The sequence below is a fragment of the Cannabis sativa genome, chromosome 7, assembly GCF_029168945.1.
Source record: "Cannabis sativa cultivar Pink pepper isolate KNU-18-1 chromosome 7, ASM2916894v1, whole genome shotgun sequence".
Lineage (NCBI taxonomy): Eukaryota > Viridiplantae > Streptophyta > Magnoliopsida > Rosales > Cannabaceae > Cannabis > Cannabis sativa.
In genome coordinates this window covers 36,949,969-36,965,349 of record NC_083607.1, presented here as the reverse complement: position 1 = coordinate 36,965,349, position 15,381 = coordinate 36,949,969, and the positions used below count along the sequence as shown (strand labels likewise).

At 36.7% G+C, this 15,381-nt stretch overlaps 1 protein-coding gene and 1 long non-coding RNA gene across 4 annotated transcripts; one reads left to right on the top strand and one right to left on the bottom strand.

The window, feature by feature from the left end:
• Positions 1-4,415: 4,415 nt before the first annotated feature.
• LOC115696423 (uncharacterized) lies at positions 4,416-5,132 on the bottom strand. The gene has a single exon (XM_030623325.1). It carries the CDS (start codon positions 5,130-5,132, stop codon positions 4,416-4,418), a length of 717 nt encoding a protein of 238 aa, XP_030479185.1.
• Positions 5,133-7,255: 2,123 nt separating this feature from the next.
• On the top strand, positions 7,256-9,984 carry LOC115707596 (uncharacterized). Of its 3 annotated transcripts, none has more exons than XR_009688771.1 (6): positions 7,256-7,473; positions 7,586-7,653; positions 7,809-7,863; positions 8,055-8,117; positions 8,768-8,854; positions 9,699-9,984. It is a non-coding gene; the product is annotated as an uncharacterized LOC115707596 (long non-coding RNA). The 3 variants fall into 3 exon arrangements; XR_009688772.1 differs by lacking the exon at positions 8,055-8,117 and adding an exon at positions 8,550-8,587 and having other exon boundaries at positions 7,259-7,473; positions 9,699-9,983; XR_009688770.1 differs by lacking the exon at positions 8,055-8,117 and having other exon boundaries at positions 7,265-7,473; positions 9,699-9,982.
• The last annotated feature ends 5,397 nt before the right edge of the window (positions 9,985-15,381 follow it).

Sequence of the window (15,381 nt, the reverse complement as noted above, 5' to 3'; positions counted from 1 at the left end):
CAATTAATCCAATTGGGAGTCTGACTGCTTCACACCAAAGTAAAGCTCTATGCATAGCTTCTGCCTCTGCAAAAACTGGTGGTAAACGAGAGAACTCCTTGGAGGAAAAACTAGCAATAACCCGACATGTGTAGTCTTCAATAAATGCCCCATTTCCATGCAAATTGTGAGAAAGTTGGACAACAACATCCATTGAAAGCTTGAATTTTCCAGGATGGAGCCTGGGAACAATAATAGAGGATGCCGAATCTAGGGTATTGTCATTGGTAGAAACATCATGACCATGTATCTGGGAGTGTTGAGCTTGGGAGTATTCCTGCAAGTAAGAAATTACATGTTGCTCTATATCTTTGAAAACAGGTTCCTTTTCTGCAAAAAGAAATTTGTTACGGGAATTTCAAGCAGACCAAAGGATAGCAAACAGTAAGTGGAGATCATCTTTGTGGAATGTGTCAAAACTGTGCAAAATAAACTCTTTAATATCACAGTATCTGTTAGACTTTGTAAATTTCCAAAACTTATCTACTCTTGAACACTCTAGAAGGAAATGAGAGTTTGTATCAACTTTGGACTTACAGATGGAACAAACGGTGTTTGACAAGGCTTTTCGCAAAAAGAGATTAAGATTAGAAGGAAGGAGGTGGTGAAAAGCTCTCCAAATGAAATGCTTTATTTTGGGGGGAATGGAGGAGGACCAAACTGCTTTCCACCAGTTTTTGAAAGGATTGGGGCTGGAAGAGGAAGGAGAGGAACTGTTGGAGGAAGAATTGGGCAGATGATAAGCCGAGTTGACTGTGAGTATTCCAGAAGGATGGTACCCCCAAATGAGACTGTCATTTTGGTGAGGATTTATGGGAACAACAAGGATAGAGTGGACGGTGTCAGAATCAAAGTAATTGTTTAGTTTGGTGATATCCCAAGAACCATCAGAGTTGATGAAAAAGGATAAAATGGACACCGAGGGCAGAAAACCATTCTTATAGACAATATGTTGGGCGTCAGGCAACTAATGGGAAGAAAGAGTAGAAATGGTAGATCCATCACCAACCTTCCAAAGAAGACCCTTGGTAATCAAATCTCTACCCCAGAGAATACTTCGCCAAGAGAAGGAAGGGTTGTGACTAGGGGAGGTATCAAGAATGGTGTTATGCTTGTAGTATTTGGCTTTTAGAAGAGAAGCAAGGAGGGAATTGGGGTTATTGTGGATACGCCACACTTGCTTGGCTTAGATGGCCTAGTTTTGATGAATAATGGATCGAAACCCAAGACCCCCGTAAAATTTGGATTTGCAAAGCTTAGTCAAGGATTTCCAATGAATACTCGACTTATTGCAACTCTTAGGATTCCACCAGAAATTGGCCATTAACTTCTCCAACTGATGGCAAATGGAAACAGGGATATTATAGCAAGACATGACATAGGCAAGGATTGATTGAATCACAGCCTTGAGAAGTATCTCTTTACCAGCCTTGGAAAAGCACTTGGAGTTCCATGAATTGAGTTTAGAATTAGCTCTTTGAAGGATAAAGTGGAATGAGGACTTTTTAGAGCGCGAGAGACATTGAGGGACACCAAGGTATTGCTCAATAAAAGGCTTATCCTCCATTCCAATGGAGGAAAGGAAAGAAGACTTTGCATGGGAAGGAGTATTTTGAGAAAACAAAGCAGAGGACTTATGAAGATTCACAGATTGTCCAGTGGCCATATTGTAGGTCTGCAGAATATCCTTAATAGTGTGAGCATTTTGGGGAGTAGCCATAGTAAACAGAAGACTATCGTCCGCAAAAAGGAGGTGAGAGATAGGAGGGGCAGATCGACAGATGGAGATACCCTTGAGAAGATTAAGCTGCTCTTTGGAGAGAATGATAATCGATAAACCCTCCGCCACAAGAAGGAATAAGTAAGGGGATAGGGGATCCCCTTGCCTAATGCCTCAAGTAGGGATTATGGGAGGAGAAAGGCTTGAATTAATACAGAGTCTGAAAGAGACTGTGGATATGCAATTGAGAATGAGAGAAACCAGCCGAGGAGGGAAACCTAAGTGGAGCATAATGTGTTGAAGGAAGCCCCATTCCACTTTATCAAAGGCTTTCTCCATATCCAGCTTAAGAGCAGCCCAGGCAGTTTTCCCAGCTTTACGGCTATTAATAGCATTTATGACCTCATTTGCAATAAGGATGTTGTCAAAGATAATCCTATTGTTGAGAAAGGCATCATGGTTATGGGAATAGATGTTGTTCAGAACAACTTTAAGCCTATTGGCAATGGCTTTAAACACCACTTTGTAGATGGTGGAGCATAAACTGATGGGTCTAAAGTCTCGAACCGTGGAGGCATTGCTTTTTTTAGGGATGAGAACAGTGAAGGTTTCGTTAATGGGAGTGATATCAGCATCCCCATTCAGAACATCCAAGACCGCCTTGTTGAAAGATTGGCCAATTATTGGCCAACTTTTTTGGTAGAACAAAGGATTAAGGCCATCTGGCCTAGGGGCTTTGTCACCAGCCAGCTGAAAAAGGGCACTTTTAACCTCAGAAATATCATAAGGGTTATCAAGGAAATTGTTGTGCTGGGGGGAGATCCTATGTGAAATACCAGTGAGAACATAGTGAATGGAATGCGCATTCGTGCCTTGAGAGTGAAAGAGATTAGTATAAAATTCCACAAAAGCTGAACAAATACCATCGAAATCAGAAACTTGAAGGTTATTATCACAAGTAATGCATCGGATGGTGTTTGTACTTCTTTTGGAGTTGGCCTTGGAATGAAAGAATCTAGTATTCTTATCCCCTGCTTTAAGCCAGTTCACACGGGAACGTTGTTTCGAAGAAATTTCCTCCTTATGCAAAAGGTAATTGAGAGACGATTGAAGGTGGTTAGCAATGTTGATGTTCTGAGATGAAAGAGGGACTTGATTGTAAATATGATCAATGTCCAACTAAAGTTTCTTGATGGAAGCAGAGAGATTATTTTTTTATTTACTCCAATCAAACAGAAGATGAATACAACTCTATTGCACAATGAGAAAATCACGGAGAGGGGTGTTGGAGGTGCTGGAATCAATAGAATTAGGCCAATGACTCTTGAGCAAAGGGAAAAAATCATGTTCCAAAAACCAACGATTTTCAAATCGAAATCTCTTTTCACGAATGCCAAGATGAGGACTTAAATTGAAATCAACTTAATAGCCCGATGGTCAGAACCAAAAAAAGGGAGGTGCCTGAGGATGGCATGAGGGAAAAGATTCCCCCACGAAGGGCTGGAAATAGCCCAATCCAGACGCTCCAAAGAGGTACCATGTTTCCAAGTAAAAGGACTACCCATAGCAGGAAGAGGATGAAGATCAAACTAATGGACAAATCTTTAAAAGTTAATCATGGCATGGGAAGGGGGAGTATTAGAGTTATTTCTATCATTATAGCCAAGATAATCATTGAAATCACCTAAGACTAGCCATTGTGCTAAAGGAGCAGTATCATGCAACCTATTTAACAAAGTCCAAGTAATATCTTCATTATGAATATAAGGAGAGCCATAGAAACACGATAAATAAATATTATTATTATTAACAAGGGAGATATTACAGTCTATGTGGTTTAAAGAGTAGGACAAAATAGTAACACTAACCACATCATTCCAAAACAAAAACAAACCCCCCTAAACCTTGTCTAGGGACCTCAAAAGCATTATCAAAAGACAATGTAGCCTTCAACAGGTTGCTTAGTCTCCATCACAAAAGAAGTTGAGGACGATGTTGAGTGACTAGGGGGAGAGATTTTGGAATGCTCGGGAACTCCCTAATCCACGAGCATTCCAACTAATGAAACTCATTTTTTTCAGGCGGGTGTTGCTCACACCCGCCTCTTCATCAGCATTACAAAGGTAGGAACCACAACAAAATCACAAGTTGAGGATATGGCTCTCTTCAACATGCTCCTGACAGAGGAGCCCACTTGACAGCTTTGTCTGTTGTAAGAATGCTTGGTGCCTGAGAAGACAAGAGCGACCCTAGTAGTGGGACAAATAGGAGGGACAGGGGAGTCCCTAGAAGCTGGTAAGTCCCTGGGAGGCTCAGGATACATAGGGTCCTTGCCCTTTGAGGTGGAAGTAACCACAGAGGTTGTCATAATAGGAGCAGATTCCATGTTGCAGGTGAGGGTCGTGAAAGTGATGGAAGTAGGGACATTAGGAGAGCACTTGGGAGAGAATAAGCAGACGAACTCTCAATGACTTAAGTATGAACAATGGAAGTATTAGAAATGCTAGGGACAAGGAATTGATCCATAGCATCCTGAAGGCTTTGGATGGACAGGTTGTTGAGAGAGGGAATTTCTTCGAATGGGGTTGAGTTAGACAACTCAAAAATACTTTTCTTATAAAAGGACTTCACAGGAGCTCTTAGCACATCCTTATAGCTAAGAGAGAGGGTGAGCACGAGTATCACAGAAATGAAGGAAGGACTCACATCGATTGAATGTGTGATCAAGCTTCCCACAGTGATAGCAGTAGTTCTGGATGCCTTCATACTGGAACTTTAGCCATTTAGTGAGGGAAAGGTTACGAAAGTGGACATTCATACCCTTACACAGGGGCTTGGTGGTGTCAAGGAGAACACGAATGCGCATAAATGGGGTGATAGAGTCATACAGAGAAGGGAGATAAACTTCAATAAGATCCCCTATAGTATCAGCAACAAAGTGAGCCAAGCCATGGGACCGATTACCAAAAGGGATGAAGTGCACTTGCATCCAGGGGGGTATATACCTAAGCTGACTGGGGAGAATGGTGTCGAAACCATCAGGGATGGCAAAGAGCATCAAGGCACGGTCAAAATGCCAAGGCTGGCGTTCGACAACTCTGCGGCGATCCCCTTCGCAGCCAAAGGTTGCCAAGAATAAACCAAAATGATATTTTGAGAAAGTGAAGGGGAGACAAGCTACCCAAGCATCCTTCATGGCTTTGCAAATCCATTTGGGTTTAATTGGTTTAGGGGTAAGGACTTTCACAACAAGGCAGAAGGATTGAGGTTGAGTTTCAAAGTGTATGGAAACGTGGTCGAAATCGTGAACGAGAGCTTCGTCAAGAGTGAGATTAAGCGAGTGGGGAGGAAGATTGTCTGGGTGTTGAGACATAGTTGGGGATAATAGAGATGGAGAATGGAGGAGTTGACTTATGGCAGTAAACAGGGAGGCATAGAAAAAAAAACCTCAAAATATAACCTTAAATAGACATAGAGGGGAAGATAATACCTGAAGATTTTTCGACATTGGAAGGTGAGAAGATGCTACCGTGATCCTAGCTGGTGGTAGCCCAAATCTGTAGGAGGTAGTTTCATGATGGAGATACGCCGCCTCCTAAGTGTATATCTGAGGATAGTGATGGTTAATAAATGAGGAGGGAGAGGCCAAGGAGGAGGAGAACCAAGAGTTCTCTGGTAGAGCATTAAATGGGTGTTTTTGCCTGAGGTTTTTGCAGAGTATATTAAATAAGGAGTAATGATTATTTGGGGAAGAAGGATACGACAACAAGAAGGAAAGGGCGAGGATGGCATCACGAAGGATGAGCAGGGGGACTAGAAGAACCAGACGAACAAAGGGGCTGGAGGAACCAGAGGAGCCTAGAGTAGGGGTGTTCACTAAGTATCCGATCCAATCCAATCCGCACGATCCAATCCAATCCAATCCGCACTTGCGCGGATTGGATTGGATTGAAAAATCTAAATTCGCACTTCTGCGGATTGGATGTTGTCTGACCTCAAAAAGTAACCGATCCAATCCAATCTGCACTTAATTATATATATATTTTTAAAAAATCATAATATATAATATAAATTAACTTTCTAGTAATATTAAAAAGAAAAGGACACAAACTTCTAATTTCTTAATTTTTTTAGTAATATATTGAGTTAGTGTATTTTATTTGTTTTATAATAAAAAACACCAAAAAAAATTATTTTTATTCACATAGACACATACACATAAATTTAAATATATATACTAACTTATTTATTTTAGTAATGAATACACATATATATATATATATATTTTAGTGTAAATCTAAAGATAAGTACAGATATATATTGACATATATGTATATTGGTTTGATTTATCTATAAATGGAGATGGAAATAAATTATTATTGGAGATTAAGAAACAATAGTCTTCTTTTAATTTTTTTCTATAAAATATTAAATAATTTATCATTAAAAAAACAACCGATCCAAAATAACCGATCCAATCCGCACTATTGCGGATTGAATTGGATTGGATTTAAATTGTTATGCAGATCGGATTGGATCTAAAGTGCGAATTGGATGTTGTTTGACCAAAAAGTACGGATTGGATCGGATGAACACCCCTATCCTAGAGTATTCCAAAGCTTTTAGAGTGTTTTAAAAGTTGTTTATTCACTTTTTTGGATTTTATTGTTTATGTTTGAATATGGAATAAATTATATCTTGATTTTAGATCTAAAATGGGCTCTCGTAGTGGTAGTTGTAAAGGTGGTAGTATTAACAATATTAATAGTAGTTTCATAAGAATTAAGCTTCTTAAATAAAAAAATAGAAAAAAAAATAGAAAAAAAATATTTTTTCAATTTACAATTTTTTAATTTCAAATTAATTTAGTTTTAATTTTTTAATTTCTTACGTGGTCTAATAAAATTGTGTTATATGTACATTGCATCCACATAGATGTACACGTAGACAATCCAACATGGCACTTAACACCTAAAATGGATAAAAATTATAAATTACTTACGATTTTGTAGTTTTGGGAGTTAAGCACAAGCAAAGTGAAAGTATTAGAAGTATTACCGCAATTAACCCAAAAAAAAATAATTATTAATTTTTTTATCAATTTTTTTATAAATTTTAAATTTAATTTCATTTCATTCCTATTTAAGCATTTATATATTACATTACAGGGACTCGAACCCAGGACCTCCAACACACACACCCTCCTATGGGCACTTGAGCTAGCCTCAAGTGGTTATTTTATTCCTATTCTCATTCCTATATTTTTATTTCTTCCAACCAAAAGCTACCTTAATTTTCTTAAAATAAAATATTAAATATCTTTGTCTCTTAAGTTTCACTAACTAAAGTAAAGTTAAATTGTAGATTGGTAAGGAAAACACACCATCACTATAACTGTCTCTATTATAAGGAAAAAAAAAAGGTGAGTAGTCACTATTTTAAAGCAAAAAATAACAGAAACATAAAGGGGTTGTTCGGTAATGATTTTAAATTGGATTTTTTTTTAATTAAAAAAATAAAAACAAAACTAAAAAGTGTGTTCGGTAGGGTAATTTTATTTTTTGTTTTTAAAATTAAAAATAAAACTAAATAAATTTTAAAAACAGATTTTGTTGATTTTAAAAATTTTAAAAATACTTTTTCTCAGTTGGCTTCTCTCTCGCTTATTTTCTTAGAAGCTCAAGTTCTCTTCCATGGTTTCAGCTACTCCACGGGTAATATCTCTTCCTCTCCCTCTCTATGTATCGTTCTCTCTCTCTCCCTCTCTATATATCGTCCTCTCTCTCCCTCTCTCTCAGATTTTTTTTCTCTTTATTTTATTGCTAGATTTGAAAATGTAAAAGAAGAATATCATATGATAAGAGTAGCTTGAGGAAAAAATTTTGTTGTTACAGGTATGATTCTCTTGTATTTTCTTTTTTATTTTAGGTTTGTAAAGTTTGACGAAATTTCTGTGTAGTTTTCACATATAATCTTTGAAATGAGTTTAATCTCTGATATTAGATTTTGAGTTTAATCTCTGAAATGGGGTCTATTTTCTTATCTCCAGTATTATCTCCTATAAATCTCACCAATTAGAGCTTTGGGTTTCTTCTTTGAAAAAGGTATCATAATTTCTATTACTTGATTTTGGGTTTAATCTCTAAAATGGGTTTAATATCACCAAAATATTCTTACCCACGATGCCCCCCTTTTGCCTCCATAACCTCTTAATTTACAATATTGCAATAGTTTAGATCATTTTGTCTTTCTGATTATTCTTCACTTACCATGGATCAATGGAAAAAATTTCCAGATCACGTCGAGACAATTGACAAGGCGGTTAAGGAAAATTGATAGGAAAGAGTAGTTGTTGGTGGTGGGTGCCCTTCTTTTGTTCATTTTGTTTGTGACATGTCTTATGAAACAGATTTTAGCCTCGGCTTATGTTGATATTAAGGGAGGATATGATAATACTAGAATGAAAGGTTTGGGTTATCACTTATCAGGTTGGTTTTAATGTGTATCTAGCTTGTTATTAGATTTAGGACCAACCTCCAAGCTTACTGATATTCTGTTTTGGGAATTTAGGATGGACCATATTATCAATGTATATGTTAATTTGATCCATTGATTTATAGTTTTTTTAAAAAAATTTTCCTCTTTTGAGGGCATTCTATATTGCAAGCCTCACTTTGATCAACTCTTTAAGAGGACTGGTAGTTTGGATAAAAGTTTCGAAGGTCATGAGTCACTAATTTCCCCTAATCAAATTCTTCATGCTGAAGCTTAAACCTTACTATATCTGTAGATACTCCTAAAACTGTTAGAGACAGAACAAAAAATCAGGTACAATGTCTTGTTATTATATGCTAGGTTATCTCTTTCAATAGTCCAAATCACATCTGGTACTTGAAATAAAGCATCTGAGTACTTGATGATGATGATGATGATGATGATGATGATGATGATAATGATGGTTGAAATAAAGCATCTTTAGTTGCAACTAATTATGATTTAACTTGTCAGGTTACTAACAGCAAAGTTTCTCGCTTGTTTGCTGGTACACAAGAAAGGTGTGTTGCTTGCAAGAAAACAGTTTATCCCATTGAGAAGGTAAAGAGTTTAGTATTTGATGTCTTTACATAAATGAGATATTTGTTTTGTCAATTTTGTTTTCTAGGACAATCAACCTAAATTTTCAGAAACTATAGGATGGTTTAGATCATTTGTTTTGCCAATTTTGAGTTGGGCATTTTCAAAAAAATATTTTTTTTTTGCTCTAAATTTACAATATTGCAATGGTTTAGATCATTTGTCAGTGGAAGTTTTGTTCCCAACATTAAATGTCCCTAGAGTATGAATAAATGCTGATTTAGTTTAAATGATATATCTTATTTATCATATTATGAATTTAGTTTAGATTGCATAGTTTTAACTGGTGTATTTCTGTTGGAACTTTTTATGAAATTATGTAAAAATAGAAAAGTGAAGTGTGTGAGTAAGAGTCCCACATGGGGATAGAAGCACTCCATTTGAAGTGTATAACTAGTGCAAGTTTGAGATTTGGGTTTGGGCCCCAAGGGGTACCCAGTTTTGTGCGCATGGGTGAGGACTCACACACTAAACCACCTCACGCGCTTCACCGCCGTCCGACCGATCCGGGCGGGTGAGGTGTCACTTAATTTTTTAAAGAAAAATTATTTAATTAAATAAAGATTTATTTTTTATTTATTTATTTATTAATTAATTTTAACACGTGATCAGAAGTGGTAAAACGCGATCAGTCAATGATCCGCCTTTTACTCCCACGATCCAACTCCTCCACGAACGATAACATTACCGTTTTCTTACCGTTTTTTCTTGGATCGACTTCTATATAAGTCGTATCAGAACAACGTAAGAACACATCTTTTCAACATTAAAAATTCTATTCTTTCTTTCTTATGATTTTTCTCAGAGCAAATTTTAGGGTGTTATAGAGCGATACAGTTCGGTGCAGAATGTATCGTACTTATACAGAGGCTGTTTTATCCTGGGGATGCCATGGTTGCTAGACTGTCGTGCACACGTCGGGTAGAGCCGCGAAACGTCTTAAAGAGAGCGACATTGTCCGCGACTCAGCCAGATTATTCTATCGGTAATTCGTTCCAAATTTATTGTTTTTAATTTCGATATAACAATTTCTCTTATATATATAGGCAAACTAAACCACCTCACGCGCTTCACCGCCGTCCGACCGATCCGGGCGGGTGAGGTGTCGCTTAATTTTTTAAAGAAAAATTATTTAATTAAATAAATATTTATTTTTTATTTATTTATTTATTAATTAATTTTAACACGTGATCAGAAGTGGTAAAACGCGATCAGTCAATGATCCGCCTTTTACTCCCACGATCCAACTCCTCCACGAACGATAACATTACCGTTTTCTTACCGTTTTTTCTTGGATCGACTTCTATATAAGTCGTATCAGAACAACGTAAGAACACATCTTTTCAACATTAAAAATTCTTTTCTTTCTTTCTTATGATTTTTCTCAGAGCAAATTTTAGGGTGTTATAGAGCGATACAGTTCGGTGCAGAATGTATCGTACTTATACAGAGGCTGTTTTATCCTGGGGATGCCATGGTTGTTAGACTGTCGTGCACACGTCGGGCAGAGCCGCGAAACGTCTTAAAGAGAGCGACATTGTCCGCGACTCAGCCAGATTATTCTATCGGTAATTCGTTCCAAATTTATTGTTTTTAATTTCGATATAACAATTTCTCTTATATATATAGGCAAACTAAACCACCTCACGCGCTTCACCGCCGTCCGACCGATCCGGGCGGGTGAGGTGTCACTTAATTTTTTAAAGAAAAATTATTTAATTAAATAAAGATTTATTTTTTATTTATTTATTTATTAATTAATTTTAACACGTGATCAGAAGTGGTAAAACGCGATCAGTCAATGATCCGCCTTTTACTCCCACGATCCAACTCCTCCACGAACGATAACATTACCGTTTTCTTACCGTTTTTTCTTGGATCGACTTCTATATAAGTCGTATCAGAACAACGTAAGAACACATCTTTTCAACATTAAAAATTCTATTCTTTCTTTCTTATGATTTTTCTCAGAGCAAATTTTAGGGTGTTATAGAGCGATACAGTTCGGTGCAGAATGTATCGTACTTATACAGAGGCTGTTTTATCCTGGGGATGCCATGGTTGCTAGACTGTCGTGCACACGTCGGGTAGAGCCGCGAAACGTCTTAAAGAGAGCGACATTGTCCGCGACTCAGCCAGATTATTCTATCGGTAATTCGTTCCAAATTTATTGTTTTTAATTTCGATATAACAATTTCTCTTATATATATAGGCAAACTAAACCACCTCACGCGCTTCACCGCCGTCCGACCGATCCGGGCGGGTGAGGTGTCGCTTAATTTTTTAAAGAAAAATTATTTAATTAAATAAAGATTTATTTTTTATTTATTTATTTATTAATTAATTTTAACACGTGATCAGAAGTGGTAAAACGCGATCGATCCAATGATCCGCCTTTTACTCCCACGATCCAACTCCTCCACGAACGATAACATTACCGTTTTCTTACCGTTTTTCTTGGATCGACTTCTATATAAGTCGTATCAGAACAACGTAAGAACACATCTTTTCAACATTAAAAATTCTTTTCTTTCTTTCTTATGATTTTTCTCAGAGCAAATTTTAGGGTGTTATAGAGCGATACAGTTCGGTGCAGAATGTATCGTACTTATACAGAGGCTGTTTTATCCTGGGGATGCCATGGTTGTTAGACTGTCGTGCACACGTCGGGCAGAGCCGCGAAACGTCTTAAAGAGAGCGACATTGTCCGCGACTCAGCCAGATTATTCTATCGGTAATTCGTTCCAAATTTATTGTTTTTAATTTCGATATAACAATTTCTCTTATATATATAGGCAAACTAAACCACCTCACGCGCTTCACCGCCGTCCGACCGATCCGGGCGGGTGAGGTGTCACTTAATTTTTTAAAGAAAAATTATTTAATTAAATAAAGATTTATTTTTTATTTATTTATTTATTAATTAATTTTAACACGTGATCAGAAGTGGTAAAACGCGATCAGTCAATGATCCGCCTTTTACTCCCACGATCCAACTCCTCCACGAACGATAACATTACCGTTTTCTTACCGTTTTTTCTTGGATCGACTTCTATATAAGTCGTATCAGAACAACGTAAGAACACATCTTTTCAACATTAAAAATTCTATTCTTTCTTTCTTATGATTTTTCTCAGAGCAAATTTTAGGGTGTTATAGAGCGATACAGTTCGGTGCAGAATGTATCGTACTTATACAGAAATTTGTTTTATCCCGGGGATGCCATGGTTGCTAGATCGTCGTGCACACGTCGGGTAGAGCCGCGAAACGTCTTAAAGAGAGCGACATTGTCCGCGACTCGACGATTATTCTATCGGTAATTCGTTCCAAATTTATTGTTTTTAATTTCGATATAACAATTTCTCTTATATATATAGGCAAACTAAACCACCTCACGCGCTTCACCGCCGTCCGACCGATCCGGCGGGTGAGGTGTCGCTTAATTTTTTAAAGAAAAATTATTTAATTAAATAAAGATTTATTTTTTATTTATTTATTTATTAATTAATTTTAACACGTGATCAGAAGTGGTAAAACGCGATCAGTCAATGATCCGCCTTTTACTCCCACGATCCAACTCCTCCACGAACGATAACATTACCGTTTTCTTACCGTTTTTTCTTGGATCGACTTCTATATAAGTCGTATCAGAACAACGTAAGAACACATCTTTTCAACATTAAAAATTCTTTTCTTTCTTTCTTATGATTTTTCTCAGAGCAAATTTTAGGGTGTTATAGAGCGATACAGTTCGGTGCAGAATGTATCGTACTTATACAGAGGCTGTTTTATCCTGGGGATGCCATGGTTGTTAGACTGTCGTGCACACGTCGGGCAGAGCCGCGAAACGTCTTAAAGAGAGCGACATTGTCCGCGACTCGACGATTATTCTATCGGTAATTCGTTCCAAATTTATTGTTTTTAATTTCGATATAACAATTTCTCTTATATATATAGGCAAACTAAACCACCTCACGCGCTTCACCGTCGTCCGACCGATCCGGGCGGGTGAGGTGTCACTTAATTTTTTAAAGAAAAATTATTTAATTAAATAAAGATTTATTTTTTATTTATTTATTTATTAATTAATTTTAACACGTGATCAGAAGTGGTAAAACGCGATCAGTCAATGATCCGCCTTTTACTCCCACGATCCAACTCCTCCACGAACGATAACATTACCGTTTTCTTACCGTTTTTTCTTGGATCGACTTCTATATAAGTCGTATCAGAACAACGTAAGAACACATCTTTTCAACATTAAAAATTCTATTCTTTCTTTCTTATGATTTTTCTCAGAGCAAATTTTAGGGTGTTATAGAGCGATACAGTTCGGTGCAGAATGTATCGTACTTATACAGAGGCTGTTTTATCCTGGGGATGCCATGGTTGCTAGACTGTCGTGCACACGTCGGGTAGAGCCGCGAAACGTCTTAAAGAGAGCGACATTGTCCGCGACTCAGCCAGATTATTCTATCGGTAATTCGTTCCAAATTTATTGTTTTTAATTTCGATATAACAATTTCTCTTATATATATAGGCAAACTAAACCACCTCACGCGCTTCACCGCCGTCCGACCGATCCGGGCGGGTGAGGTGTCGCTTAATTTTTTAAAGAAAAATTATTTAATTAAATAAAGATTTATTTTTTATTTATTTATTTATTAATTAATTTTAACACGTGATCAGAAGTGGTAAAACGCGATCAGTCAATGATCCGCCTTTTACTCCCACGATCCAACTCCTCCACGAACGATAACATTACCGTTTTCTTACCGTTTTTTCTTGGATCGACTTCTATATAAGTCGTATCAGAACAACGTAAGAACACATCTTTTCAACATTAAAAATTCTTTTCTTTCTTTCTTATGATTTTTCTCAGAGCAAATTTTAGGGTGTTATAGAGCGATACAGTTCGGTGCAGAATGTATCGTACTTATACAGAGGCTGTTTTATCCTGGGGATGCCATGGTTGTTAGACTGTCGTGCACACGTCGGGCAGAGCCGCGAAACGTCTTAAAGAGAGCGACATTGTCCGCGACTCAGCCAGATTATTCTATCGGTAATTCGTTCCAAATTTATTGTTTTTAATTTCGATATAACAATTTCTCTTATATATATAGGCAAACTAAACCACCTCACGCGCTTCACCGCCGTCCGACCGATCCGGGCGGGTGAGGTGTCACTTAATTTTTTAAAGAAAAATTATTTAATTAAATAAAGATTTATTTTTTATTTATTTATTTATTAATTAATTTTAACACGTGATCAGAAGTGGTAAAACGCGATCAGTCAATGATCCGCCTTTTACTCCCACGATCCAACTCCTCCACGAACGATAACATTACCGTTTTCTTACCGTTTTTTCTTGGATCGACTTCTATATAAGTCGTATCAGAATAACGTAAGAACACATCTTTTCAACATTAAAAATTCTTTTCTTTCTTTCTTATGATTTTTCTCAGAGCAAATTTTAGGGTGTAGCGATACAGTTCGGTGCAGAATGTATCGTACTTATACAGAGGCTGTTTTATCCTGGGGATGCCATGGTTGCTAGACTGTCGTGCACACGTCGGGCAGAGCCGCGAAACGTCTTAAAGAGAGCGACATTGTCCGCGACTCAGCCAGATTATTCTATCGGTAATTCGTTCCAAATTTATTGTTTTTAATTTCGATATAACAATTTCTCTTATATATATAGGCAAACTAGCTAGACCAAAACCTGACATTGTTGAATATAGAATCACATCATGCTTTTTAAAGGCGTCTAACCAATTCAAATGCAAGCTTGAATTAATAAGTACTATTAAATCATCTACTTTTCGGTTCTTTCTTGTCCAAGAACTTTTCAGCAAGTGGGGATGAGATTATTATAAAATCTGTACTTTTAGGGGAGTTTAATGTCCTGTGCTTTCAGAAAAATCTCTTTGTACATTTTCACATATTATATTTCATAGAACAATTTACTGAACTAAGAGAATAGAAGGCAATTTTATTTATGTTTGTAATATTATTCTTTAATTCTGTATTTTGTTCATGAAATTGATCATGCAGGATAATTCCAAATTTAGCAATTAGCAGGATAGTGTCAAGAGATAACAACAAAGTTCGCATTCTTTAGGTACTCATAAAATGATGTACTAATTCACTAATTCTCCATCATGATATTCATTAATAAAAGGCATATATCCCTAAGTGACAAGTTGTTATTTGATTGAAATGTCTAGGTTTTGATTCGACTTGACTTGAGAAAAAAATGATTATATGTTTAATGCTATGTTCTTCACTGTAGTTTGATTGTTTCATTGAGCTTTGTTTTTTTCCTTTTATAATATATTTTAATGAGTAGGTTGAACTCAAATAGTTATTAATAATACTAAACCAAGCTCTGGAGTTGTAGCTTTTTTGCAAATGCCTTCGTATGATTTGTAAATACAGAAGTACATTGTGATTGCATGTTGTGGGATTCACAATTTTATAAGGACAAA

Excerpts from the sequence above, each read along its gene's own strand:
- LOC115696423 (XM_030623325.1), bottom strand. The coding sequence starts at position 5,132 with ATGTCTCAACACCCAGACAATCTTCCTCCCCACTCGCTTAATCTCACT.